This window comes from Panthera pardus, unplaced genomic scaffold, assembly GCF_024362965.1.
Source record: "Panthera pardus isolate Hobbes unplaced genomic scaffold, ASM2436296v1 HiC_scaffold_10, whole genome shotgun sequence".
NCBI classification, from domain to species: Eukaryota; Metazoa; Chordata; class Mammalia; order Carnivora; family Felidae; genus Panthera; species Panthera pardus.
In genome coordinates this window covers 97,126,627-97,153,538 of record NW_026526655.1, presented here as the reverse complement: position 1 = coordinate 97,153,538, position 26,912 = coordinate 97,126,627, and the positions used below count along the sequence as shown (strand labels likewise).

The 26,912-nt window shown below is 42.8% G+C and overlaps 2 protein-coding genes across 8 annotated transcripts in view; both read right to left on the bottom strand.

The window, feature by feature from the left end:
• The window catches only part of LYPD1 (LY6/PLAUR domain containing 1), a 38,061-nt gene extending 35,582 nt beyond the window's left edge, over positions 1-2,479 (bottom strand). Inside the window, exons 1-2 of the mRNA XM_019454245.2 lie at positions 2,177-2,479; positions 710-847 (exon numbers count right to left, since the gene is read on the bottom strand). Of these exons, the coding sequence (XP_019309790.1) occupies positions 710-847; positions 2,177-2,228 (190 nt within the window). The 5' untranslated portion in view covers positions 2,229-2,479. The remainder of the gene's footprint in view (positions 1-709; positions 848-2,176) is intronic.
• Positions 2,480-4,009: 1,530 nt separating this feature from the next.
• NCKAP5 (NCK associated protein 5) overlaps positions 4,010-26,912 on the bottom strand; it is a 959,339-nt gene continuing 936,436 nt past the window's right edge. For 6 of the 7 annotated variants that reach the window (XM_019454167.2, XM_019454177.2, XM_019454159.2 and 3 more), the window contains one exon: positions 4,010-5,553. In XM_019454167.2, coding sequence (XP_019309712.2) covers positions 5,272-5,553 — 282 coding nt within the window. In that variant the 3' untranslated portion in view covers positions 4,010-5,271. The remainder of the gene's footprint in view (positions 5,554-26,912) is intronic. The other variant, XM_019454202.2, reaches the window with a different exon arrangement.

Here is a 26,912-nt window from a genome sequence, read left to right as displayed (position 1 = left end):
GGGACTTTGATTTCTGGTAAGGCTATTGGGAGTGGCTGGGGAGTTCCACATCAGGGAGAAAACTCTGGTCAGCTGAAGTAAGTGAGGTTTGCTCTCACAGGATGCCCTCCTTCTCCACATAAAGCGCAGCACCTTTCATCAGCCAGCTAGCAGCTAAGCTTGTGGGGCTGGAAACTACATTCCTTTGAACATCTTGGCAATTGGTGCCTGGAATTTGATGCAGTAGCTCTAAAATTAAATAAAGATCCTGTAGTGTTCTTCTAAGAAATATGGCGTGGCTCTATGACAAAACACATTTTTCAAGCTCTGACCTCTGGGAACTTCAACTAGCTTCATATTTCAGGCTGACACTGCTCACAGGCTACTGTCTAGTTGCCCAAGCCGAGCTGGTTATCCATATATTTTCCAGCCTCCTGATCAGCTTTTAGCAGAGAGATGAGGAGAGTAAATAAAAAGAGGAGAGCCACTAATTTAAATGCACTTCCCCTCCAGAGTCCCTTGGGGAGAAGCCCTGGTAATTAACTCTAATGAGATTAACTTGGAACTCTTCCTTTTGCCAGCATTGTAAAAGTAAATCTGTGGTAACCAGTGTGTGTGCATTAAATCAAAGTCAGTCCCCTTTCTTGTAATTTAATGCCCCCCGGCCCCCCACCTCCCACTCCTACCCCTAACCCAGGCTGGAGGCAGGTGAGCGCTGCTTGGTTCTTACCCGCACTTTGCTCCATCACTTCTTTCTGACACATGTCTTGAACATTCACCGTGCAATTCACTATAAACTCGGGGGAGGAGCAGTCGTTGTTCAGCTGGAATTCTTCACATTGGTAACACTGGATTTGCAGCGCAAAGCCTGTGGGGACAGAAGCAATCGGATTTAGATCCAGCCCTCACAGAGACCACCCCAGAAACCGCGGCCCTCCTCTGCCCCAGCCAGCCACGGATCCCGACCTCTGGGGTCCTTGGGCTCGGCACCCCTGGGTCTCCAAGAAAGGCGTATGCGGCTGAAGCCTGCAGCCGGCGGCGCGGACACCGAGGGTCCTGCAGGACAAATGAATTCTGTCGGCGACCCCCAGACCAATGCTCCAGAAACAAGAGAGCCCGTCCGACACCACACCTGGCCCTTCCGCCACGGAAGTTGAGAGGCCGGGTACACAACTCGAGAGCGAAGTAGCTCCAGAGACATGCTTCAGCTCCAGTGTACAGCTAAGGATTTGCCTAATTGTTAATTGGTTACAAATTGCTTAATTACTGTTTTGGCACCATTCGCGGTTGCATTTGCAGACGCCTTTTTAGTTTTAGTTTTTGTCGTCAGCGTTCCTGTGCTGGGGCTCCGAGGTTCCCTACGCGACCACCCAGGAACCCAGGAGGAAGTGCCAGACGCCAAGTGTGCTGCGCCCCGAGTGTCCGGCCTTTCTTCGGGACAGTCCCCGCAGCAGCGCTGGGCGGGGAGGCGCAGCGTGTGCAAGGGGCGTGTGTGTGTGAGCGCGCGCGCGCCCGAGCCGCGACACCACAACCTTTTCTTCTTGGCTTTCAGGGCAACCATTTGGCTAGGGTCCGGTGGGGGTCCCCGCTCTGCAGCGCTCGCTCGAGAGCCGTTTGCATAATTCAGAGGACCGAAACGTTTTCGCATCTCGCAGCGTTCCAGCCTGGCTGCTCTGCCTGGATCAATGAGCTCCTGTCTAGACCTAACACCCCCTGCTCCCGGACCCCCGGGCTTCTTCCCAGCTCCACAACGGCGGCGCTCCGGGCGCTGCAACACAGCCCCGGCGCGCCCGGGCCACAGGCTGCCCAGCGCTTCCGTCACCTGTCGGCGGCGCCACTCCCACGGGTTGCTGGAGACGCCTGCTAACTTGGTGGGGTCAGGGGCTTTTTATCACCCCCTCTCCGTCGGCAAGGCCCCAGCACATCTCGGACCCTCCGTCCTCCCCAGCTCAGCTTCTTCTCCCGCAGCCCGGGCATCTGCAGCTCGGGTCCCACAAACCCATCGCTCCCGCCTCTCCTCCTGGAGACTTTCCCACGTCGCGACTCCGGGCACCAGCACCCGTCACCGCCGCCAAACTCCCGCTGGGCAACCCCTGCGCAGCACGGGCCCGGAGGTGGGTGCCAGAGGGGCGAAGGGGCAGACGGGTAGATGGGGTGTGCTCGCCTAGCGGGGCCGGTGGTTTCTTCGTCTCCCTACCTTGAAGCAAGAACAATCCGCAAAAAGTTGCCGCGATGCCGAGGACCCACATCCTCCCGGAGCCGCGGAACCGGGAGAGGGCAGGCGCAGCAGAGGCGGCGACCGCGGCGGAGGCGGCCCGGGCCGCAACGGCTGTGGCTGCCGAGGCTGCTGGGGCCCGCGCTCCTGCCGCCGAGGCCACCGCCGCCGCCACGAGGAGCCGCAGGTGCCGCCGGCGGCGCCAGCATCGCCCGTGCCGGGACTCCCGGCTGCGGGTCGCTGCTCCTCCCGCGGGCGCTCCCGGGCAGAGCGCGGCGCCTCCGGAGTTGGCGGCTGAGACTGGAGGAACTACTGGCGAGCCGGAGCACCCAAAAAACTCTCGTCTCTTCTCCCCACCTCCCACTCCAGGCACCACGTGACGGCTGCCGAGTTGGGGTGGGGGTGGCGGGCGAGGAAGGCTGGGACCGTCTTTTCAGGTCCCCACCCCCTTCCTATCGCCCTCCTCTCCCGCCTCCGCACGTCCCCAGGACAGGGACGCCAGAAGGAGAGGCAGAGTGTAGTTTTCCAAGGTTGGGAGGCTTGGAGATTGGGGAAGCGTGAGGAGGGCGCAGCAGGTGCCGAGGGGACTGGCCGGGCGCTGACTGCGGGACCTGCGAGGTGGGGTCGTAGGACCGCGTGCCCCACTAGCCCTCCGCGCCCCCCGGGGCTGGTCCACCCAGCTGGGGTTGCTGGGAGGCCCGCATTGGGAGCCCAGTGCCGGGGGCGGCTGGCTAGAGGGGCGCGTGCTCCCCTGAGTAAGACGAAGTTGCACACCTGCAGGCTCCCTGAGGGGGCCGGCGCAGCTGCGCCTTTTCTTCCTCGTAGAGGCCCCTGGTTCAAGACCAGGCTTGGCTTCAGCGGCCGCAGAGCGGGCGGGGTGTGGTGAGGACCCTGCCTGGACAGGCGCCGTTCGCCCCGGGCGGCCCTCCTTCCGTCTGCCCGCTCGCACAGCTGGAGGGTGCAGTGACATCAAGCCTAGCTTAGGACAGGTTGGCCTCCCGGGGACGACTGTCACGAGTTCCCACCAGAAAGCAAATCGGGTGAAGAAGGGAATATCTTTGCTCTCTTTTCCTCCCAAAGGCCGGGATCTTCATCCAGCTTTTCTCAAAGTCACGGGTTATTATTAGTACGTCCTCCCAGGTCCTCTCCTGCATCACGCTTTCCCAGCCCAGGAGTCAGTCGCAGGCTGCCCTGCGCCTCTAAGACCCCGTCCCATTCACCCTCTCTCAGTCAAGCGACCCACCTTGAATACTCCCGGGATGCCACCGGTCTGAGTTCGTCTTCCTTGGAGCGGAGCCTTGCAGCAGGTGGTGTGGGAGCCTCGGCGCCCCCGCCCCCAACCCCGCACGTTGTCACCCTTCCCCCTGAGTCCCTGGGGAGAACCCATTTCTGTGCAAATCGCTTCAGAAGCTTAGCTCCTCTTCACCGCCTGCCCTTCCCTTCCCCGCGAGGAAGCTGTCTCAGGCCAGGACGCTGATTATTTATTTTCCCATCCTGCCAGCGGAGCAGGTCTGGAAATGGGCTTAAATGACTTTCTTGTAATTCCTCTGCAGAGATCGTTCCATATCTGCCTCAGGCTCCTTCTCTCCCTTTGCCCCCCTCTTCTTTTCATTTCTAGTTGGTTAACCCCTCGGGGAGACTGAACGCTCTGACCATTACACCCTTGTCTGCAGACTCTGATCTTACAATTGGCTGAATTACTATCTCGGGAGCAAAGGGGGCCAGTTTATTTATTTCTTCCGGGAATTGATTGTCTGGAGCACGTGTGAGAGCAAACAACTGGGCCAAAGGATCCTTGAACAAGTTCTTTGCAGATTTCAGAGGGTGCCAACTGTGATAGAACTTTTATTCAGAAATGAAACAAAAGAATTTTTTCAAAGTCTGAAAGACAATGATACTTTACATAATTTTCATTTAGGACAACAAAATTCAATATAACAAATTGCACAAATTAACCAAATAACACTGATTATACAACACTCTTTAAACATACAAACGTGTGCTGAAGTAACCATATAGATCCTAAAAATATTTCTATTAGGCCTACTTTACAAACTCCTGTACAAAAGCAATTATAAATAGTTCACATCTAGAAAAAATACAAATAACCTTTAAAATAGAATTTATCCTCACATATACACAGACTTTGTAGGGAAAAAAAAAAGATCTTAAAAAGTAAGAATTTTTTGTAGCACCAGCAATTCATTTTATTTTTAAAAAAGTGAACATGACAGACAGGAATTTGCTTTCATTTCTAGTTTCCCCAGATTTTAATAAAAAGAGTAGGAAGATAAAAAATCAAATACTGTTGAGAATCATAGAGAAGCACTAAGCAGAAGAGGTTGTAAGAAAATGTTTGGAGGGAAAACCTGTAGTTGAACATAGAATTAGGTCACTTCTGATCCACATCCTTTCCCATCAGTGTCACACTTGAGTACCTGTTACATTTTTCAGTGGAAGCAGAATTACACTCACTCCTAGAACCTGAATCTCCCTGGTAACAATTTTGAAATTGCATTAGAATTAAAGTTTATATCACATTGAGATTGTGAGTTGGAGAGGACAGTGAGCCCTCTGGTTTTTGGCAGGCCCTGTTTTAGCTTTACAGAGTGTACCCACAAACAATTTGAGGACTAGGACAGTGAAGTCAACAAAACACTTTAGCTGGAATTTTTGAAAAATATATTATCAACTTCTAACACTTAGTACATCATTTCAAGAGCATGGCACTGATTCAATTTATTGCTGTCTTTTTTTTTTTTTTTTTGCTACAAATATAATTTCTTTTCCAAAAATTTACAACTTCTGTACAAGTATTCAAAAAAAGTGCAAAATTAAGACTTCTGCATTGTGGGTGTGTTTACATCTAATCTTGGTGAAACACAACAAATGGAGTCTATTGCCCTGTCAGAAAAGGAAGCTCCAGTGGGTTACTTGTTATGAATCTGACAATGGAGGCTCCGTTGTTGCCATGGTTTATTGTTGCCATCTCTGTTCCCCTCCACACAACTGTTTCTTAAGTGCTCCATTTTCAGCTAAGAAAAAACAACAATAACAACAACAACAAAAACGGTCCTTTATACATCATTTGAACCCTGACTTGCACAGGAAGAGAAGCTGTCATATAAAGAATCACTCAGGGATTCCAAATTGTCTACCCCAGGCCTATCTGAGCTACTCAAAGATGCCTCTTCAGTTTTTTCTTTTTCTTCCTTTTGTCTTTCAACCGTGTTTAGAGAGTTCTTCTCTCTTTCTAACAAAATCATAGTTTTGCTGTTATATTTATTGAATGACTCCAGGGAAATTTTAGATAATCTATTCTCAGGATCTTCTTTTGTTTCTTCAACTTGTTTCAATTTCTGCAATAAAAAGAGGAAAATATTAGAAACATATTTCTTTGGAAAATCAAGTTATTCTATCCAATATTCAATTATTGTCTGTATAACGTGCAGTTTAAAGGGATAGAGAGAGCCTACAAGTCTTTAACAACCTTCTGGTATAACTAAAGGTAATAATAAAGGCTATTTTAGGGATAAATCAAGACTTTAATCATTTTACTGAGATAAATAGGTCCCGATTTGCAAACCGGTAAAGTGCCACTTAATTTCATTTTAAATGGATCCATTTGAAATTTGTTCAGGTAAAGTGCCTTATATTTCTTCACCAAAGTTTCAGACTCCTCTCTTTTCTTACTAAGTATTAGTAGTTGTCTTGTTTTTAAATATGGATAAAGGATTGAGTTTCAGCCAGAAGTTGGGGTTATATGGGGGGTGGGGTGGGCAAGGCATACAATCCCTTAAATTGCCATGGGAAACATTATCATATTTCTGTTTTCTCCCTTTATGAGCCCAAAGATATTTGAAAGAGATCTCCAGGTCTGTGGGTGTAGATTCTAGAAAGCCCAAAGGTGGGGGGGGGGGGAACATAGTAACACTTTTGCCCATTAGTAACCTCTCCCTCCAGGAGGTTCCAGTAATACCACTCTAAATGGGGATATTTGTAGGATGCTACTGGCAGTCTCCAGGACTTTATAAAACACTGCAGCCATATTCAATAATTATCCTAGGTGAACTCTATAAACATGAATATATTCTATTGCTCAAGTGGTTCCTAAGGTCTGAGATGAGAGAAGAGAGAGGTACAGATACAAAAGCAACACATGTAGACGTGTTAAAGCCACTAAGGCATTTCCTCTTTGGGCAACAATTCTATCCAAACACCAGGAAAAGGTAGGAATAGGGGCTTAGACATGGTCATGATAGTTACGATTTATTAAGCATCCACCATGTAAAACTCAATGAATATATTTTATCTAGAAGCATTTTCATAGGGGACTTGCAACTTACACATCTTCATTTTAAAGAGGAAGAAAACAAAGCTCAGAGCAACAGAGCTACTCGCCCAAGTAGCAAATGGCAAGAGAACAGGATTTGAATTCCAGGCTGGCTGCCTTCCATGCTCTTGTTCCTATTAAACCATGCTCTTATGTAATAAAAGACAAGATGTCCTGTGTTTTTGTTTGTTTGTTTGCCATCCATATATTGTTCATTTTGCCACCCATATATTCCACTTAAGTAACTTGCCAAACCATCTCAATTGCTACTATCCCAGATTCTGATAGTGCAGTTCTGTTCCCCAACCTACCACAACCCCCACACACATTGTTACAATGCATGCACACAGGCGCAATGAGGAAATTGTGTTCTGATCCAGGGAACAACACACATAATCCAAGCCTATGATTCTCCTTTGCTAAATATGTAATAGAGAAAGAAAAAGATATGTAAGTGGATGCCTTTGATGTCCTAAGAGCAGGCCGAGACACAGTTTCTCTTTCCATTATGGAAATGGCATAATTCTATAGGAATATTTGAAAATCACCCTTGAAGTAGTACTTATTTCATTAGACTGTTAATGTACAGGAGCATTACTCTCGGAGCTCATTTTCAACCCCAAATGGCTGCTTTGAAATCAGAAGCAAGCTAAGGAACAGATTTCTAGGTGATTACAGAAAAGTGGCTCCATAATTAGGAATAACACCATGCAAAAGCCCCTTTTCATTGCCATGCCAATTTTTAGACATTTCTAATAAAGAATTATACAGTACCATCCTAACAATGCACGGAGAACAGGAAATGCTTTGATGTACCAAATGTAGGTAAGTGAAGGACCTTCACTGCAATTTTCTCCTCACCTGAACACCTTCTCCCTGTCTCTTTATTCAAGAACCACGAGCAGTTTCCTTGCCTATTTCTGGTCCATATGGATCTCAAAGTCACTTAATAAACACTTAATAGAGAAGGGAGCATGACACAGGTGGAAGGTGTTGGTGTTGGTGTTGAGTATATACAGCTAGGTGGCAAGGGGAGCAGGCGAGGCCCTGGAGGCAGACACACCTGAGCCTGAATACACCTTTCCCCTTTTATTGGCTGGGTGAGTGCCCTCCAGCTCCCTTCTGCAGGTGTAAAATCGTAGGACACACTTTTATTTCAGGATTGTTGGGAGTAGTCGAACTAAAACACCTTAAGACCTGATACATAGTAGTAGGTGGTCAATAAATAACAGTAAGGCAGGATTCTTTTTCTAGACAGTGTTTCCGAAACTGCTCTACAGGCCATCAGCATGGGCATTTGGGAAAGCTTGTTAGAAATGCAAATTCCTGAGCCCCACCCAGACTTACTGCATCAGAGATGCTGAAGCCCAGCAGATGTTTTGAACAAGCTCCCCAGGTATTCTGATACTTGCTAAACTTTGACAATCACCTAGTCTGGAAGAACTTGAAGTCTTGGAAGGAAGATAGATGATAAGTATGACTCAGTGTATTAAGGTAGAGATGAAGACAGAATTATTTACCACTAAAACACCCACTGTGTCAGATATAAATAGTACGTCATGTTTTTCAAATGCTTCGTGCTTGTCAGTTTGTTTCTTCAGCTGGTTGAAACAAAGGCCTATGGAGGTGATGAAAATGAAGGAGTGGCCCATTTTAAGAAAAATCACATGGCTTTCTCAGTCTTCCTTTTATTTTCACAGTTTTTAATGAGATAGTTCTTGACTATCAGAACAGTATCAGTGCAAGAGTGACCAATACAGCCACCTGGCACCTAGCCTCAGTGTTGGGTAGTGACACGGAGTGGTGAGGACTGCGGTCAGCTCAGAGCACGTGCCTGCTCTGGAGACAGAAACAGCTACTTAACATCTAGCTTATTGTCACCATGCAGAAACGTGGGCCCAGATCTTTAGATTTTAAAGAGGAGGCTATCAATGTAGAAGACTATTTGCTTGTGTTTAAGATCCTCTCATTTTTAATTAGTTTGCTTATATTAAGAAAAAAACAAAATAGCAACCCCTCCGCCCCAGCACACTGTATATGTCCAATCGCAGTCTTCTCTCTGTTTGGACTTCTGAGGTAGAGATCACGTTTTATACATTTTATGTCCTGTCTGACCCCCTCCTCCTCCTTCCCCCACCAGCTTTCTCCCCAAAGGCCTTGTCCAGTGCTCTGTCATCAATAAATTCTCAGTGGAGACTTGATGGGTTCAACCTTCTCTGGTTCAACCCTCTCTAACAGTCTCAACTGTTTGCTTGGGTTTTGCCAGTGGTCCTACCAGCTAAGAATAAAAGCACTAAAGTAGCTTCCTTCCCTGTCTCCAATTAGAAGCACACCAGGCTGTCCTCAACACTGTCTTGTCAGATCTCAGGTATTTTTAAAATTTTGAAGTCCTATAACATTTACATTTAAAATACAAGGAGGGCTTGAGGTCAAACAGTAATGTGCTAATGATGTATCTATCGAGTGGCAACAAAACTGCACATTGGTTGGCAGTGACTGTATGTGAAGGTGCTTTGCAAACTAATCATGGTAATAACAGCATTTAATTGAGAGTCTGTTCTGTGCAGACACTCTGCTAAGCACTTTGCACAGCTTATCTGTTTTCATCCTCACACCAGTTCTGTGGCAGAAGGTGTCACTAGTATCTTCATTTGGGGCCAATCGGGGCTTGAAGAAGTTAGGTAACTTGTTTAAGGTCAGGCAGCAGTACCTGTGGAGTGTGGATTTGGACCTAGGCAGTTTGCCTGCAGAGGCCAAGCTCTTAACCTCTATCCTGGAGACAGCTTTACAAATACCAGCCACTATTATCTTTAAGAGGAGCATCTGAAATAAGGATTACAGAAGAACAATATTAATGATAAGAAGCCCTGTGAAGGTCAGTGTTTGACAAGGATTGTGTTGGTTCCATAAGACATCTTCATTTCTTTCGTATATTCATCTGGATTGTGATCAAACTAATGTACTACATTTGTCACCTATAGGTGGCAACAGTTGTACAGTTCTCTTTCTGGTGGGGCTTTTCACTGCACTTGGGAACCAGGTATGGCTAAACAGGGCAGGGGAAAATATATTTTCATGTTTAAAATACATAGCTTTGCATATTCTTAAAATACTTTTCTGCCTTTCGTGTAACCGTGGCGTTACTGGTGATAATTCAAGCAAGTGGATAGATAGAGTTTGCGGAAATCCCCTGGGAATTGTAACTTAACTAACTTAATTCCTTGTAGTCAAACAGTTAATCGATCAATGAAACCAATCTGCTATGTGACGGACTTTGTGTGAATAACTGTGTGGTCTTGACTCTCAGAGAAAGTTCCACGGAAGAGGGGCTGTGGAAATGATTTTGATTTGTGAATATGATGGAGATATATGGTAAGTAAGAGGGATGGCATTCCAAGGAGTTGCCATTTAATAGGCCCCTGTTGCATCTGTACACCGTTCTGTGTCTACTTTAGGCCCATAGGTCATTGGAATAGTCTCTATCCTTGCCCTTTTGGGTTCTGTAATGGACATAATCACTGTAAAGGCAGAAACGCAGATCATAAGGGGTTCTAAGAGCCCCAACCAGGTTCAGTTTTAAGTATCAGCTCAGTACCTGGGTTATTAATAATAAATAGCTTTTGTTTCCAGACAGCTTTCCCATCCAAGATTTCACTTCACTCTTACATCATTCTGGAAGGTGAAGAGGCTCGTGTTGGCTGTTCTCTCCATGGGGTATTTATGGAATTTGTGGTTCATACAAATTCAAATTCAGGGGAAATTGGACCTGGAAACTCGGTCCCTAATTTTCAACACAGAAATGCATACCATTTTTTTCCAGAGTCAACAATGATCGTAGACTAGAGATTCTGCCTAGACCATTATCCTGAACTCTAGGAAGGATAAAATTGAAGGCTATATGGACCCTCACCATAAGGAAAAGATGGGAAAGATTATATAAAGTGATAGAGAAAAACTTAAATGGTAAACCAGAAAAAAAATATACGCTTAATGACATCAATTTCAAAGAGGTGCATGCTATACATGTACAGCCAGAAACTCCTGCCCATAGGGGAAAAACAAGTCATAAATTCATGAAATAGTGTAATGGATTAGTGTTTTATGATGGAGGCTACTCTTTAATTATTTCAAAGAAGTTTGCATCCATTGATTGTATCTTGAAACTTGGTATGTCTACTACAAGCTGTCAGAAAGAGATTCACATCTTGTGAAATTCAAAGGCAACATCACTCCTCTGCTGGACATTAATCCTTACAAAGAGGACTGGCATTTTTAGCACAAATTAATGTAAACATCAACATAACATAGTCTTATTTCTCTATTGCTGTAGAGATTCGCTGCCAATCAGTTCGAGAAGACATGTGGTAGGAAAATAGCTACGTTTATAAAGTGTTTTTACTATGTGTCATGTCCTGGGTTGAGTGCATTGAACGAATTATCTCATTTAATCCTTCTCCTCCCCATTACTTGCATTAATGTTAAAACACAGGGTAGAGAGGTGTAAATATTAGCCACATACTCCTGGTTAATAAGTTAGGGAATTAGAATTCAAGCAGAAGTAGCCTGACTACAGAACTTGGGATCTTAATCATTATGCCCTAGAGCAGGTATTTGGAAACCAGTGTTTAGTTCCCTGGAATTGTGTTAATTAGCTGTGTAACCCCTCTATGCCTTAGTCTTTACATTAAAGTTTTTAGAATCTTCCTTCTCTGTAAAGCTCTGTGACTCTAAAATATTCTTAATTGGGTGTCTTCCAAGCATCTATTATTGGCACAATAAATAGCTCTCTTCCTCACCTATGTTCTGAACAAACTGAAGAATAAGATGAAAAGGCTGGTGGGAGAATAAAATATCAGCTTCATTAATGGGGAAGCTTACATTGGAGAATGAGGTTTCTAACTGCAAAGAAGGGAGTTTCCTCATACTCATTCTAGAAATAGGCTTGGTAACTAGGAGCCCTGGACTGGGGGCAAGTGTCCTCCCATAAAGCTTACAGCACAGCCAGCCTGACTCCAGAGAGAGGGTGAGAAGAGGGGGAGGTGGGTTTAACATTCCCTGTTCTCCTAGACTTGCTAATTACATAAGCCAGCCCTCCTTCTTTCCTGGACAAGTGAATGAGGGGAGCCCAGAGTTGCTGAGCTCCTAGGAAGTTACCCCCTCCTGGAAAGAGGCACTTGAAATTGGGAAGAAGCGTCCCCACCATGCTCCCTACCACCACCCAACCCTTTTCATTATGTATGGTGATGTAGATTTTAACTAGTCATAAATGCCCCAAGGCCAAGAAGATGCAGGAAGTAACACTGGGGGGGGGGGAGGGGAATCAAGTTTATGAATGCTCTGCCACTTAGTTGTCATTAAAAATTATTTTTACAAAGATGCAAAAACACCTCATAGAGGGCAGTAGGTGAGGTTGGGCAGAAAAACCTCCTCATAGGCAAAGAAATAAGAGAGAGGGGAGTTAGTAGATGTGAAAGACATAAGAGCTGCCAGGTGGATGCAGATAAATCTAATAGAGGGGACAGTTTGGCTAATCCTGGACATAGGGTTCATGTTGAAGGTCTGATTTCCCTCATCCCTTTCATGATGAGTGAATCTTGGGCACTGGGAGGATGGATCCATGGCAGAGTTTTGTGTTATGGTCTTGTTGTGGGAATGGAGAAGAGGTATTTTAAGCCAGGGATTCTTGGTTGAAGCTGTGCGCACATTGCAAAGTCTAAGTTAAGTGATATTTGCTGGGGGAAGGCCAGTCTCACAGGAAAAGATGCAGCCGAAGTCATTTCTCTTTTCTCAGAGGCACTAATCTCTTCTTTAATGCCACCTCTTACTGTATTCCTGGCGGAGCTACTTTCTGAGTAAGACATAAAAATAGATAAAATGACCTTTGGTGAACAGGAGAGACCCTCCAGACTTTTCTTGAGAGTTGTGGTGTTAACCCTGTTAACCTGGTCGAATTCCAACCTGGATAATTACTTTCTCCCTGTGCTCAGTTCCTTTTATTACCTCAACTGGACACATTACTCTTCACTTGCCCTTCTGAAAAATTAATGTGACGGATCGGTAATAGAGAACCACTCTCTCCATCCAACAACTGGTCGGGAGGTGCGATTCACCACTTGGGGCACTCTCTGTTTCCTTACTGGGGTCCTGAAGATTCTTCAGTATCTCCAGGGCAAACTGGTTTTATTAGGTGAAAGAGTAATTTTCAGCTGAGATGTGTTTTTATGACTATATTATTAACTATATTTCTGTCCTTTACCAGGATCAATGGCTTTTAGTGACCTCTGCTGGACCCCCTGAACCCAGAGGGAAAAAAGCGAGCTTACTTTTTGGAAGAAAAAAAAAGAAAAAAAAAAAAAGGCAAGCAGAGAGAAGGTCAGTAAGGGAAGAAACAGGGTGGCTAGAAAACAATATACCTTACAGAAAGAAAAAGAACTCAGCTCAGAGATAAACAATGGCCCTGAGGACATTTAAAACTAGATCCAAAGGGCAGTAGGAAAGAGAAGCCATTTTATCAGAGAGATCAGAAATGCTCCCATATATGGAAAATGGGGGAAGATGTGGGGCCAGGTGTGTCAGTGGGAAGAGAAAAAAGGAACATAAAGAAAATCACAAATGTAGCTCATGGCAGATTAAGGCATTTGGAAGAGGAAAGGCCTGTCATTATAAGTTTGACTTAAACTACTTTATGAACATGCAAAGGACATGTTTGTGAGTTCTGTGAACTCTAACATTAGTGCCATCACATGCCCATTTAAAGTCATACTTTTTGATTTTTGTTTTCCAGGTTGTGGATGAATCCACAAATGTAATTTAAAATGTAGGCTGATCACCTTAAGTAATGCATTTGATGGGATCAATATTGTTCAATGTCTCCAAAAGTAAAAACCTGCAGTGTTTTAAAGTGACCTAGAATCGGGATAAGGATCCAGCTCATTGATAGTGGCTTGTGTAATTAGCTTAAGTAAATGGAACATGCTAACCTCTGTTCTTAGATTCCTTTTTCTTCTTCTAGCACAATAATATTAACTACAAGTTTTATTCAGGAATGAGAGTTGTATGCTGTCTGTGCAGCATAAAGAGCTCATGAACTTCATCAGAGGAAGATACAGCATGAAGGGGCCATCTGTGTATTCCAGCACCAGATAGCTATGTTTTCACTTTGGACTGATAGATCTGAGGCTGCTCTAATAAGAACAAAAATACTCTTATTTGGAGGATGATGAGTGTAAAAAGGTTATACTAATTTTTCCCCCCATGGAAGTTCTCCGTCCAAAGATCTGCAATACCATCATAATGGTGATCATCATAAAAGTGTATCTGAAAGTGCCAAGTTTTTATTACAATGTATTCTGTGAGGGCCAAAGCCAGGGAGAAATATTCCGTGTTATTCAGTAACTGAAAATTGGCAACCTGAAATTACTTCTAATGGAATTTGGTAGACCATTTAAGAGCTGCAGTACACCATGGCAGCCAATCTCTTAGGCACTTTACTACAGTCATTGAGTCCAATGGGACTGTACAGTAAGTTCATCCAGGAATGCACAGATATTTGTACATGTTAGAATGTTCACTCTCTTCATATTTAAGCTATTCATCTCCTAATGCAATTCATGTTTCAGTAGGACTGGTCAGCCTTCCCCTTGGATGCAGTTATTCCCAAGGATATGTGACATATTGAGTCCTAGAACCAGGGCAACTCAGAATCAGCAATTTATTGATCCTTGTTCTAAAGAGAAGATTCCTTGGTGGCAATTGTTCTAAAGATTTAGGAACATTAAGCTTTACATTCTGTATTGTATTCTATTTTATTGTGACAATTGTAAGATGCTCTTATACCTCAGTATAGAGGTATACATGAGGGATCTGAGAAAGAAAGCAGAAAAAAATCTAGTCCATGGCTTCAAGAAGTATATAATCTAATTGAGAAGTGGAACATTGATATGGAAACAGCCTATAAAATAGAATGGATATAAGTTCAGAGTCAAATGGACAATTTGGACATTTAGGCCAGGAATTCATAGAGGAAAAGATCCTTTGAATGAGTTATAGTAAACATGAGGGATCCTAGGATGGAAGGATGTGCTAGTTGGGACAATGTCAGTGGAACGTGCTTTCATTCTGGATTCCATCCCTTGCTCTGCCACAGTATGACAGCAACAGTCATTACCTCAACTCTGTACCCAGATCTTCACGAATATTTAAATATGGATTATGCTGCTCTTGCCACATCACTTATTTATTTATCTATTTATTCAACAGATATTTATTGGGCACCTAATATGTATTACATGGTATTCTAGACCCTGGGGATAGAGTGGTATACGAGGTAAAGCTACTGCTCACATGGAATGTACTTTGGAAAAAGTCTTTAGTATCATGTCAATATAGAACAAAGCTTCAGATATTTTAGGAGATTAACCCCTGAGAAATGGGCTGGAATAGTCTATCCAGCCTGCTCTTTGGCCTAATAATGGCACTTTAGAACTCAAATATCTTGTCAATCTCAAAGTTGTGGCTGTGTCCATTTTACCCCAATCCTAGTTTGGAATGAATGCCCTCAACTTGCTTAGCGTCTTTTGATCTTCTTCCATTCTTAGTCTGTAACAGCTTTTGTGCAAAACATTTTTCACAGGTTAACTAATTACTATTTCCATTCACCTTTCTTAACCACCCCGGGCCTAGTCATCTCCTAAATTCAACATGCTTAAATGAGAATTTCTTCTCTTTTCTTCAGTTCCATATTGTTGCCAATGATAACCAAGTTTTACAACCTGATCCTTTTTTTTTTTTTTTTTTTTGTTATTCAGAGATACTCATTCTCTTTCTATAATAACTCATTCAAAGGATCTTTTCCTCTATGAATTCCTGGCCTAAATGTCCAAATTGTCCATTTGACTCTGAACTTATATCCATTCTATTTTATAGGCTGTTTCCATATCAATGTTCCACTTCTCAATTAGATTATATACTTCTTGAAGCCATGGACTAGATTTTTTTCTGCTTTCCTTCTCAGATTCTGACACTATGCCTTGTATCTCTTGGAGTTGATATTCATTGCATATCCATAAAGGTAGTCTGTATTAGATCTGTTTTTACTACACCATTTCCTCGGGACCTCATAGACTTGACCAAGTTTTCTGTAATGTCTGCTTTTCTGTGCTGAACATGTAAAATAAGATCATTTCAGATGTTCACATTACTTGTGATAGTATGGCCCCCAGACATATTAGCAGGGGCATGGCCTCTTGGATTCCAGGTTAGCATCACGAACCAGGATGACCCTTGCAATATTGGATGTCTGACTATTATCTACTTCAAAAAAAGCAATCTCCTATCTGCGTCAAGGGCAGAGACATGTGCACTCACACACAATGGCCACGCTGGTCGGGCAGCTGTGCTCTGAGTCAGCCTCTCCCTCCTGAACCCCGGTGGGTGTGGCCAGAAGTTGGGTGACATGGCAGCTGCCATCATTTCCTGGAAACCCAGGAGTGCTAGCCAAGATAATAAAGCTTCTCGGGGGATGAAATGTTATTAAAAAGAACAGGCCCATGATAGATGGCACAGACATTGGCTCTCTTAAATGCTTCCTTCAGCCAGCGAGCGCTGCCTCACCTGATCTGAGCCAGTGGCAGGCAAGGTGCTCAAGTTCAGATTCTTATCTCCTTAAAACAGGGGTGGGGGAGAACTTGGTGATGGGAGTTACAGTGTGAACATGAAAATGATGACATTCTTAGGGGCAGCAACCAGACTGACTGTTGAGGTGACAAACCCACCGACGTTACTGGGTATATCAAATCAAGAAATTAAACTGCATGGAGATTACATTACAGGTGCCTTGGTACAAAATTCTAGAACGAGGCAGCATGCGGAAGGTTTCTGTTCTGTCTCTGCCACCTGTAATAGATTCAGTTGGCAAACTGACTCCTGCATTATAAAAGGTATTCTCTTCATAAACCACCTAGGCTGGCTCAGTGCGACTTTATGAGGTTTAATTCAGCTATCCACTACAATAAAAAATAAACTATTTTTGTCTCACATGCACAAAACAATTTAATTTTTAAATTAATGTAAAAGCAAAAGGCGCCTTGCTCCGAGTGAAGCAAGTTTGCCCCACACAGCTGTGTAAACAGAACTCGATCCCTATGAGAATTAAGTGTGGATCAACAAAATCAATAGTTAATTGTGTAACTCAGGGTCTTTCATTTCAGATCTAATCTGTAAAGAAGGTCCAGGGAATGTTTGTGTTTTGATTTTCTTAAGATATTATTTAAAACCTTTCTGTCAGGCACAAGAGTTCACTCAGTCTTCACATCATTTCCCTAACTTATTTGGCTTGTGAGCAGTCAAGGTCGTACTGACCCTTCAGCCTCTCCAGTCTTCACCTTCTAAAGTTCGGTGTCTTTATCAGCCAAGCCACCTCATTCGGGAGTCTGGCTGGCACTAATGCTGAAAAAAACTTTATTGCAGAAAACAACCCAACGTGATAGGTGTCTCGGCACCAGACATGGCTGCATTAGTTGTATTATGAACTACCTTTTGGTCTATTTCACCACACTATGTATAGCAACTAGGCAGCCACCTTCACCCCCACCCCCATCAGTAAAATGTATTGTGCTGTGAAGATGCACGGTTTTGTGATGTGGCAACAACACATAGGTTAAGCCAGTAAGAACAAATATGCTATCTGTTCCAGCAATCTGAAAGGGACCCGAGGGAGGGGGTGCTCTTTGAATAGAACCTATAAAAAAAGTCATCCAATCTCATTAGCCCAAATGGATGAGAAGGGAAGGAGGGCAGGGAGGCCTCCTTTGCAAAGGGGATAGTACAATAACATTCAGAAGACCACGGGAGTAACAGATGGACTGCCTTGACCCTTGTTATATTATGGCAGAGCTAAAAATGTAATGTTTGAACTTCTTTTCCCTTTAAAGTGTAACCTTTCATATAATAAGTTAAGCCTTTCTCTCTCTTACATATTGTTAGAAGCCTTCATCCATTTTGGGGACTGAAGGCAAAATAATTCTGGAAATAATGAATCATTTTTCTTTTTCCAGTGTGTCCAGAAATCCCATGATTATTTTGCTATTGCAGACAGTGACCTTCTCAAAGGAGGCCTATCAAACATTCAAGATAAATAATGAGAGGGTCTCTTTTTCCTGCCTCAAGGAAAAAACTGCATGGAGGGAAGGTGTTTGTGAAAGCCTCACTATGTTCATCTCAGGAAGGGCAACAGCGTCCTCCAAGTGAAATAGAGCAGCACGTGTGTTTGTGTGTGACCAGCGGCCCCATTCAGCGGGACTCCCAGGCAGCGTCCTTACAGGGACCTTGGGGGAGACACCTAAACTTTTCACCCAGTAAAGCTGGAATTGGATGTTTCACTGGTGACAGGTAGAGCACGTTTTAAACTTCTTGACTTGTAAGCTAGTTAACTAAAGGAGAGGAAGCTCTGGTTAATGCCTCCTTCCAACAGTATAGAAAAACATGGTTTAGGCAGAGTAGGGCCCAGGAGCTAAGACTAATCATAATGAATCTCCCCTTCCTCCCATAGCTCCATCTTCCCACCAAGCAGCAGATACTCAAAGGGCAAAAGGAGCCTTTCTTTTGTCTCCCTATGGAAGCAACGTCTAAGTAGAGAGCCGCAGTTGAAATAGCAACTTTCCCGTGATTTGAGCACTCTGGGGATGCACAGGAGTATGGGCCAGCTTATCAGAGAAAAAGTTATCTGTCCACCTTTTTATGTCTCTGTGGACAGCTGTACTCAAGTCTCTGTGCACAGATGAGGACACAGACCCTAACTTCAGGAGTAGGTACAAGACCTTCCCAGATATGCCTCCAGTCTCCTCCTTTCCTTTGTTGAAACTCCTACCTTGCCCCATAGATGGGTAGTGGATGGCCTGGTCCTAGACCAGGGGAAGAAAATTCATTGCCGGTGAGGAGGATCTGACATAAGCACAGATGGGTGGATGGTGTGAGTGGGTAGTGGGGACTGTGGTGAACTCAAGAGCACCTGCTCCCGTCAGTTAGTGGGGCAGCTAGTGCTTATTTAACGAACATCTACGTAGTACTTATTATTGCTATCACACATAGGGTAAGGAATTATCAAAACACACTTTCACAATGAAGACCGTGTGCATTTCTATAGGCTTGCATTGCACCTGACACTGACTGTTCTGTGACTTCCTTCTATGATTTTTTTTAAATGTATAGGATTTAGGTTGATATCTAGGAATATAGCAAGTCTAGTAGTTTGTGTTTTTTTTTTTTCCGTGTCAAAATGAAAAGCCAGCGATGAAATAGAAAGACATTTCAAAGATATAGGGCTCCCTATGGAAAGGGGAAGGAGAATAGGGGAGTGAGAAAGAAAGTGCTCTATTCCCAGGCAAGCTCAGGAATCAATGTGTTCAACTAGGCAGTATCCAGTGGCAATGCAGGGGCAAGGGTAAAAAAGCAATCTCAAAAGTAATCAGGATACAAATGATCCAGGGCTTTAAAGATAAAATTGAAACCGTTCAGCAACACCTTGAAAACAAGCCAGTAAGCATGCAGATAAGGATCAAGCACATTACTTAGCTGGCCAGCTGAGGATGGCAACCAGCTGAATTTTGAGCCCAGAAAGGCAGTTAGTATCTCTGTGTTCTGGCTCACATATCTTCCTCTCTCCAGAATGTCCTCCCCACTTTTCACACCAGCCAATACCCACTCATCTCTGGAGATTTGGATGGAGGAAAATATCCTATGAATTCTTTTCTAGCCAGAGCCTTGACCACTTCCCCTTTTTGTTCTCACTTCATTCTTTGTGCAGACTATTATCATGGCATCAGTGGGCCTTGGATGTATATAGTGGTGGCCACAGCTCAGTCTCCTGGGTAGGCTATGACCCTCTTTATCTTTTCATCCCTTGTGTCCAGAACATGCCTGACACATAGGAGGTCCAGAAACATGAGTGGAATGAAGGGAGGATGCTAATTATATTTCTTATTTACTGATCATCTTTTTTCTTTTCTATAATGTTTCCTTATCTTTTACCTAATGCCGTTTATTGCCTTTGAAAGTGATTGAGTCCCAAGGATAAGATGCTGTACTGTCTGGTAGGGAACATTCATTTATTTCCCAAGGGGTAGTTGATGGTCTAATTACCCAGAAGACACTTAAGTTTCCTTTATTTAGAAAGTAGCGATAATAACCTCTCCAGTAAGTAAACAGGAAAACAGATTTTCATTTTCAAAAAAATTTGATTAACATACAATTTTCAAGGAGTATTTCTATTGCCACAAACCAAGCTCCTTACAATAACCAGCAGCACTGGTTACACAGATTAAAAGACATTAAATAAGTCAAGATTATATCATGTAGCAATGGGAAGATTAATATGTCAGTGAGGCTTTCTAAACATCCAAGTAGTTTCCTGGGACAGAAAAAAATCCTCATTGTGCTCAAAATGGGGGAATTGCCTTAGAATGAAGGTTTGAGAATACTGTGATGAATTTCAAGAGTAGTGGATGTCCTTAAAGAATACAAGAGATTTTGGAGAGTTGTTGAATGACTGCATCCCCTAGATGTAGGACAGGGTGACAGCTTAGGGTCAACTCGGGAGATGCTCAGCCTGGATTGTGTCCTTAGGCACACAGGGGAGAGATGCAGTGTGGCAGAAACAGATCATTGTAACAGGTAGCAATTTTTCCCATATCAGAACTAGCATCGGCTACAGTTGTGTGGGTGGGGGACAATTCTCTTTTCCTCAACTCTGTGAAAACCTAGAGTTTCAGTGAGTTAAATGTGAGTGGGCCGGTGTTTCTCTTTGCTGGATTCAGCGCATATGGTTTCTCTGTCGTGTGTATCTACAATTCTCTTAAGTGACTGGAAAAAATACTTTTTCTTCCATCAGTGTTAAAGAAGTCACTGGCAAACTGTCCCTTAAATATTCTTGTTGGGTGATATCAAAGGATTACTTAAAGGCTGTTCCAAAAGCTATTCCCCATTGGAAAATGACTAGGAAAAAGACATTTCAGGCCAGGTCTGCTATGCATAGATACTTACATACACACATATGCGTGAGCGCACATGCACACACACACACGCATCCTTCTGATGCTTTCAGGGAATGGCGATAGAAATGTCATTTGAAGCAAGGAAAGAAAAAAAAAAATCACCCTCACAAAAATGTTTAAATGAATTTTGGTCTCCTGGTCAGGGCCAATAAAGATCTCTTGCTGTGAGCCAGCTCGAGAAGTAATGCGGTGAAGGATGTTACACTTTATGTGGTCTGAATGTGATTAGTGATTAGCACGGGTAGCCTCGGTCAGCTGGGAATAGCAATCAGGGTTTCTCTCCTGCAACCCTGAAGGGCTACAAACACGACTGGCTTCCATTCCATACGATGATGGGATATTAACTGAAAACCTAATTAACCTGTGAATGAATTATGGCCTAAGAAATACACTGTTTTATAATCAATTTTAAGTGAGTCCCTAACAGAAGATAAGAAGAAGAAAAAGCTGTAAAATTATAAGAGGTTAGTACATTCTGTTCACTGTGACTGATGATTTTGAGGGAGATAATTTTACAATCCATCAAATTTTAGTCATTTCAAAAATCATGCCTCCCAATGTATGCTGTAAATTAATTTTAAAATTTACATATTCATTAAAAATCGTACTGAAAACAGCAGGAAGTGAGCCCCATTTGAATAATAAAATAACTTGTTATTCCACTGGAGATAAAAAAACAAAAAAAAATAAAAGATTTTTATTTGTTGCTAATAATCACATAAGTTGCTATCTGAGTTAGTTAAACCAAGAATTTACATTCACCAGAAGCATTGCCATAGTATTACAGATAATCCCCCAAATTCTCATTTTGGGTGGAGGAAGCAGGTCTTGTAACATGTAAAAATCACCGGAAGAAAAACAGGAAGGTGAAGACCATGGCTCTTAGCCTGCTGGGTGTGCATGTCTGAGGCAGGGCTACAATCACCCTGGGGGGAGGGAAAGGGGTTTGCAGACAGGAAAATATGGCCTGGCTCTGGGGAGGAAGAACACTTGACTTATTATTATTATTATTTTTAAAACCTCTTTATTTTACTTTGCAAAATCTATTTGGTTGGATTTCCCATAAAAAATGGAAGGCTTGCCTGAGGTACAGAACATTCCAGATGTATGCATTAGCCTTGACTGCTGAGGGGCTGGTGACCAGCAGGGGTTGACTTCACAACACCAGGGACGTAATTGGAAGGGCACAGAATTGCAATTAGAGAGCGAAGCCATGCTACATCTGAGTGAACACAACCATTCGCTCTAGATTAACCTCATAATAGACCATTGACTCAAAGATCTGGCCCCACGGTATGAACAGCCTAGATTCATCTACAGAACAATGAAAGAGTCAAAGGGAACAGAGGGGGTATGAGGCACCATGTGAATTCCCTAGTAGAATGTACAATCCACTGGGCAGGACACAAGGTGATGTTCTCTTCAAATTCTGGGGAGAGGTGGGGGAATGACAATAACTATTTGCCATGAAATTCAGTTTCTTCATGGCTCTTTCTTTCCACAGGGGATTCAAGATAAGGTATTACCATTATCTTTAAGAAGACAAGAGATCCCTTTACGAAGTGCTGTTGGTGAGGTGCTTGGCTTACACTGGCTCCACTATGCAGAGTTCACTGCTTGAGTGTACACATGGCTAATATTAGGCACTTGTGTGGCAACTGCTTGCTACATGCCCATGGCAGGCAGTGCGTACCAATCTCTGTACCCCACACCCCCAAACGTGGATACAACCTCAGACCCCTTTTCATACACTGATTCAGGCAACTTCTGCCCATTGGTTGTTGATATCATTTGAGATGAAGGCTATTTGATATCGCTGCTTAATGTGTGTGTCTGTGTATCTGTATACATATGTATATGTATATGTACATATACATATATACATGCACACATATATACATACACTGAGTGTATACTAATGTATATAAATATACTTACATATCAGAGTATCTTTATATTAATGGGGGAGGTAGGTCTCTTAGTGTATGTGGCTAATATTAAATATGTATATTGATGCCTTAGTATATGGAGAATTTAAGTTATCTTTGACTCTTCTCTTTCTCTCATACCCACATCTATCAGTTTTATGACAAATTGCCTGTGTGTTCTCAGATGCATTCCTCTCCTTTTTGTTGCTTTGCTCTGCATCATAGGGAATGACATTTTCCAGGTTCCTTCTCTATGTGGCTTCTGGGGAGACTCAGCCAATAGCAAGCAGTGGCAGAAGACTAGAGGACAGGAGAAGGGGAAAAAACAAGGCATTTCTTCCCTTCTCTGTGACCTGTGGTGTTCCTGGAAGCAGCTTCTCTAAGGCTCCATCTCCTGTCAGATAGTCCCTCCCTGCCATGGTTCCATTGGTCTAGCTACTGGGCTTTACTGATACCTTCTGCTATTGTCTCTCCACCCCTAGGAGATGACTGTCACTTCCTGCCTCTGCTTGTCCCTGGATTGACTAACTGTCCCCTATAGAGCTCAGTTACTCCATTATCTAAGTAAGTGATTCCCTGTATTAAATTCTAGAAAGACTTAGAATGGTTCCTGTTCCATGCTAGACTCTGGCCAATACAATCATCTAATTCCATTTGCTCTACTTTTTAAACATACCCTAAATCCAATAATTCTCCATCATTTGTTTTCTGCTACCATGTTAGGGCAGGATACCATCATCTCCTGCCTGGATGACCACAGTGGTTTCCTATTCTCCATATAGCAGCTATAGCATTCCTCAACAACAGTAAATCAGATCAGATCATATCACTCCCCTGTTCAAAATCCTCCAACAGTTTCCCTTTGCCAAGGATGAAACCTAATGTTGCTGCCACACCCAAAGGGTCCTATGTAACTGGCTCCCGGATTCTTGTCCACCCTACTTGCCTTCCTCTCTATCTCTCTGCTCCAGCCATAATGGTCTGTATATAAGTAGAAAAATATGAAGCGTGATCCTACTTTATCTCTGCTGATATGCATCTCCTTTAAATAGTAACATTTCCATGTTTCACCTCCTTCAACTTTCTTCAAATGTCCCCTCTTGAGATAGAATTATCCAATCACTCTCTCTGAAGCAGTACCCTTATTTCCTATCTAGTTATTCTGCTTGACTTTTTAATAAGCTAAATCACTACTTTATATTATATTACCTTTTGTCTGTTTATTATCTTTCTTCTCTATAAAACATTAAATCCATACAGGCAGGGGCTTTGCCTTTTTTATTTTTAATTTGCTTTGCTCTCAATGCCTAGAATGCTACCAACTAAATAGTATGAACTTTATAAATACTCTTGAATCAGTGAATATGAACGATAAGCCTATATCAGACTGTGAAAAACAAGTAACACAAAGGAATAATTAGTTGTGTTATTAAGAATACAAATAAACATATAAACACTTTTCTATTTAAATTAATATACATGTTCAAAATGGAAACTAACTGTAAGCCACGGTGTTGCTTGGTAGTTATGAAACAAGCTAAGTTAGTGAGTGAACTGTACTCTGATTTTATTCTTTCCCATGTTCACAACCCTACATCTTTCCTTTTCAGGCAACTTTCCTTGGTACCTATGTTTAGTGCACTTGTACACGATGTGGAAATACTCTGAAATTCGCATTAGTGAAAGGGAACCAGATAGTTTGTAGATAAAATCCTTTGGTTTACTTGTTTCAATTATATAAAGTAGAAAAATATACCTGAGATGTCTAGAGCTATTGTCCCACCACCAACTTCTTCTGGCCAGCATTATAGCTATGAATGACCTCTTGTTTAAGGGACCTGATATTGATAAATCCTAAGAACTAAGTAAGTCAAGGCTGATTTCTTCCTATTGAAGTTGAAAGTCTTAATACTTATCCTGTCATCTTTATTTTTTGACCTTGAGTATTCTCATGGGTTGATGTGTCCCCTAAAAAGATATGCTAGCCTCTGATACCTGCGAAGGTGACTTTATTTGGAAATACAGTCTTTGCAGATGTAATTCAGATGCAAGTTAAAAGGAGTCATGTTAGAATAAGATGGGTCCTCAATCCAGTACAACTAGTGTCCTTATCAGAAGAGGAAGAGAGTCAGACATACACAGAGGGAAGAAGATGTGGAGAGATACAGGGAGACACACACACACAGAGGGAATGCCATGTGAAGACACAGACATACAGAGGGAAGGCAGCCATGTGACGATAGAGACAAAGAGGAGTGTTGTGTGGCTGCAAGGTAAGGAATCCTAAGGGCTGTTGGCAACTACCAGAAGCTAGTAGTTGGCCCTGCTAATATCCTGATTTCAGACTTCCGGCCTCCAGAACTGTGAAGGAATGCATTTCTTTTCTTTTCATTTTTTTAAGTTTATTTATTTATTTTGAGAGAGAAAGAGACGAGAGAGAGAGAGAGAGAGAGACAGAGAGAGATGAGAGTGAGAGCTAACAGGGGAGGGGAAGAAAGAGAGAGGGAGATGGAGAATCCCAAGCAGGTTCTACACTGTCAGTGCAGGGCCTGATGCAGGGCTCAATCCCTCAAACAAATCAAGAGCAGAAATCAAGAGCCTCAGGCTCAACCAATAGAGCCACCCAGGCACCCCGAAAGAATGCATTTCTGTTGTTTTAAGCCCCTCAGTTTGTGGTGTTTCATTACAGTTTGCAGCAGACCTAGGAGACTAATAGATACTTGATACTCTCTAAAATATCTGTTATCATTAACAGAAGCCATTTTAAGGCACTAAAATTCTAGGTTTATCATCACATGCTTATTAGGTGTTTTGTTTGTTTTTTTAACTGCTAAGGAGAAGTAAAGCAAGCTTTTTTTAGTCATTTTTTTTATTGGACTTAAAAATGTGATGCTGAAGGGGTGCCTGGGTGGCTCAGTCGGTTGAGGGTCTGACTTTGGCTCAGGTCATGATCTCGCAGTTTGTGGGTTTGAGCCCTGTGGTGGGCTCTGTGCTGACAGCTCAGAGCCTGGAGCCTGCTTTGGATTCTGTGTCTCCCTGTCTCTTTTTGATGCTTCCCTGTTAATGCTCTGTCTCTGTCTCTCAAAACTAAATAAACATTAAAAAAATGTGATGAAGATTAAAAAAAAAAACTTTGGTTTAACTGTGCCATGTGAAATTGTGAAATTATGGTTGCATTAATTTTATAAAATATTAAAAAAATTCATTTGAAAAGGAAAATAATCAGAAAGGAAGTTATATTTAGAGTATCAGGAAATGATGGAATGCAACATTTGTAGAAAGCTTTTGATGCTAAGCTGTGCTAATGTGTTAGTTACCCTGTTTCCCTTGTTGGCTCACTCCATGAGTGGTAGAAAATTGTAATCAACATTTCCTTGCAAATGTGTACTTGGCTCAAAACTCTTAGAGTGCCAAGGTTCTTTCTCTTTAAAAACATATTCAAATTTAATTCTCCCTTAAAATTTGAAAATGCTAGAATTAGGCACAAAATTCTACTTCTACCTAGAATTTCTCCCCACAGCACGCAAGTGGAATATAACTGGAAGGCTGTAAATATAAAGGGCTTAACTTCCTTCTCTCACTTAGGGATGATATGCAAATGAGGGAGTTACAGACCAAGTTAAACTCATGCCAACCAGAGGGCCATCTGGCATAATGATCAGAATATGACCAACTCATTTGAACCCGCTCTTCTTGGAGTCCCTATTGCGTCATGAAAGTTAAGGTTGGCCCCAAAATTTGAGTCAAAGATGAACTCAGGTGCTCTCCCCCGAACTCCAGCATGGTCCTCAATAAAGTTTTGGACCCACTTGGGTCAGGTTTTGCTTATAATGGAGGAAGAAGTCTCATCTTGGAATGGAAAAGACCATTTGATATTTTCTTGGTAAGGAGAAAAAAAAATCTCAGAATGAACATCGTTTCTGCCCCAGAAGGTATATCGAGAGAAACCTGGTTCGGTGATGGAAAAAACAATCTAGAAGGATGTAGATGTCAGAGCTTACTATGTCTGTAAGGTAGGAATGGCCTTTTGATTCTAGAGCTTCTTTTTATTCCTTGCTTGATTCCTGGCCATAGAGCCCACTTGTGCCTCATAATACCTAATTAAATGATGGGTCATGACAAATTTTCAATGGAACTGCCTCTATCAAGAGGAAATGTGTCAGTCTTAATTCTACTGGTTACATACTATGACCTTTGGTGCATAAGGTGAGAATGATTAAAAAAAAAAAAAGTAAGCCATAAAGAATTCCCATATCGTATAAAATTGTGCCTGTATTTGAAACAGGCTACAAGGATACTTTTTGCTATTCCTATTCACTTCAGCTCATGTACCTTTACATTTCCCCCATTTGACTTTTAACCTTTTACACTATACAATTTACAATTTTATATCTTTCCTAATGTTCTAT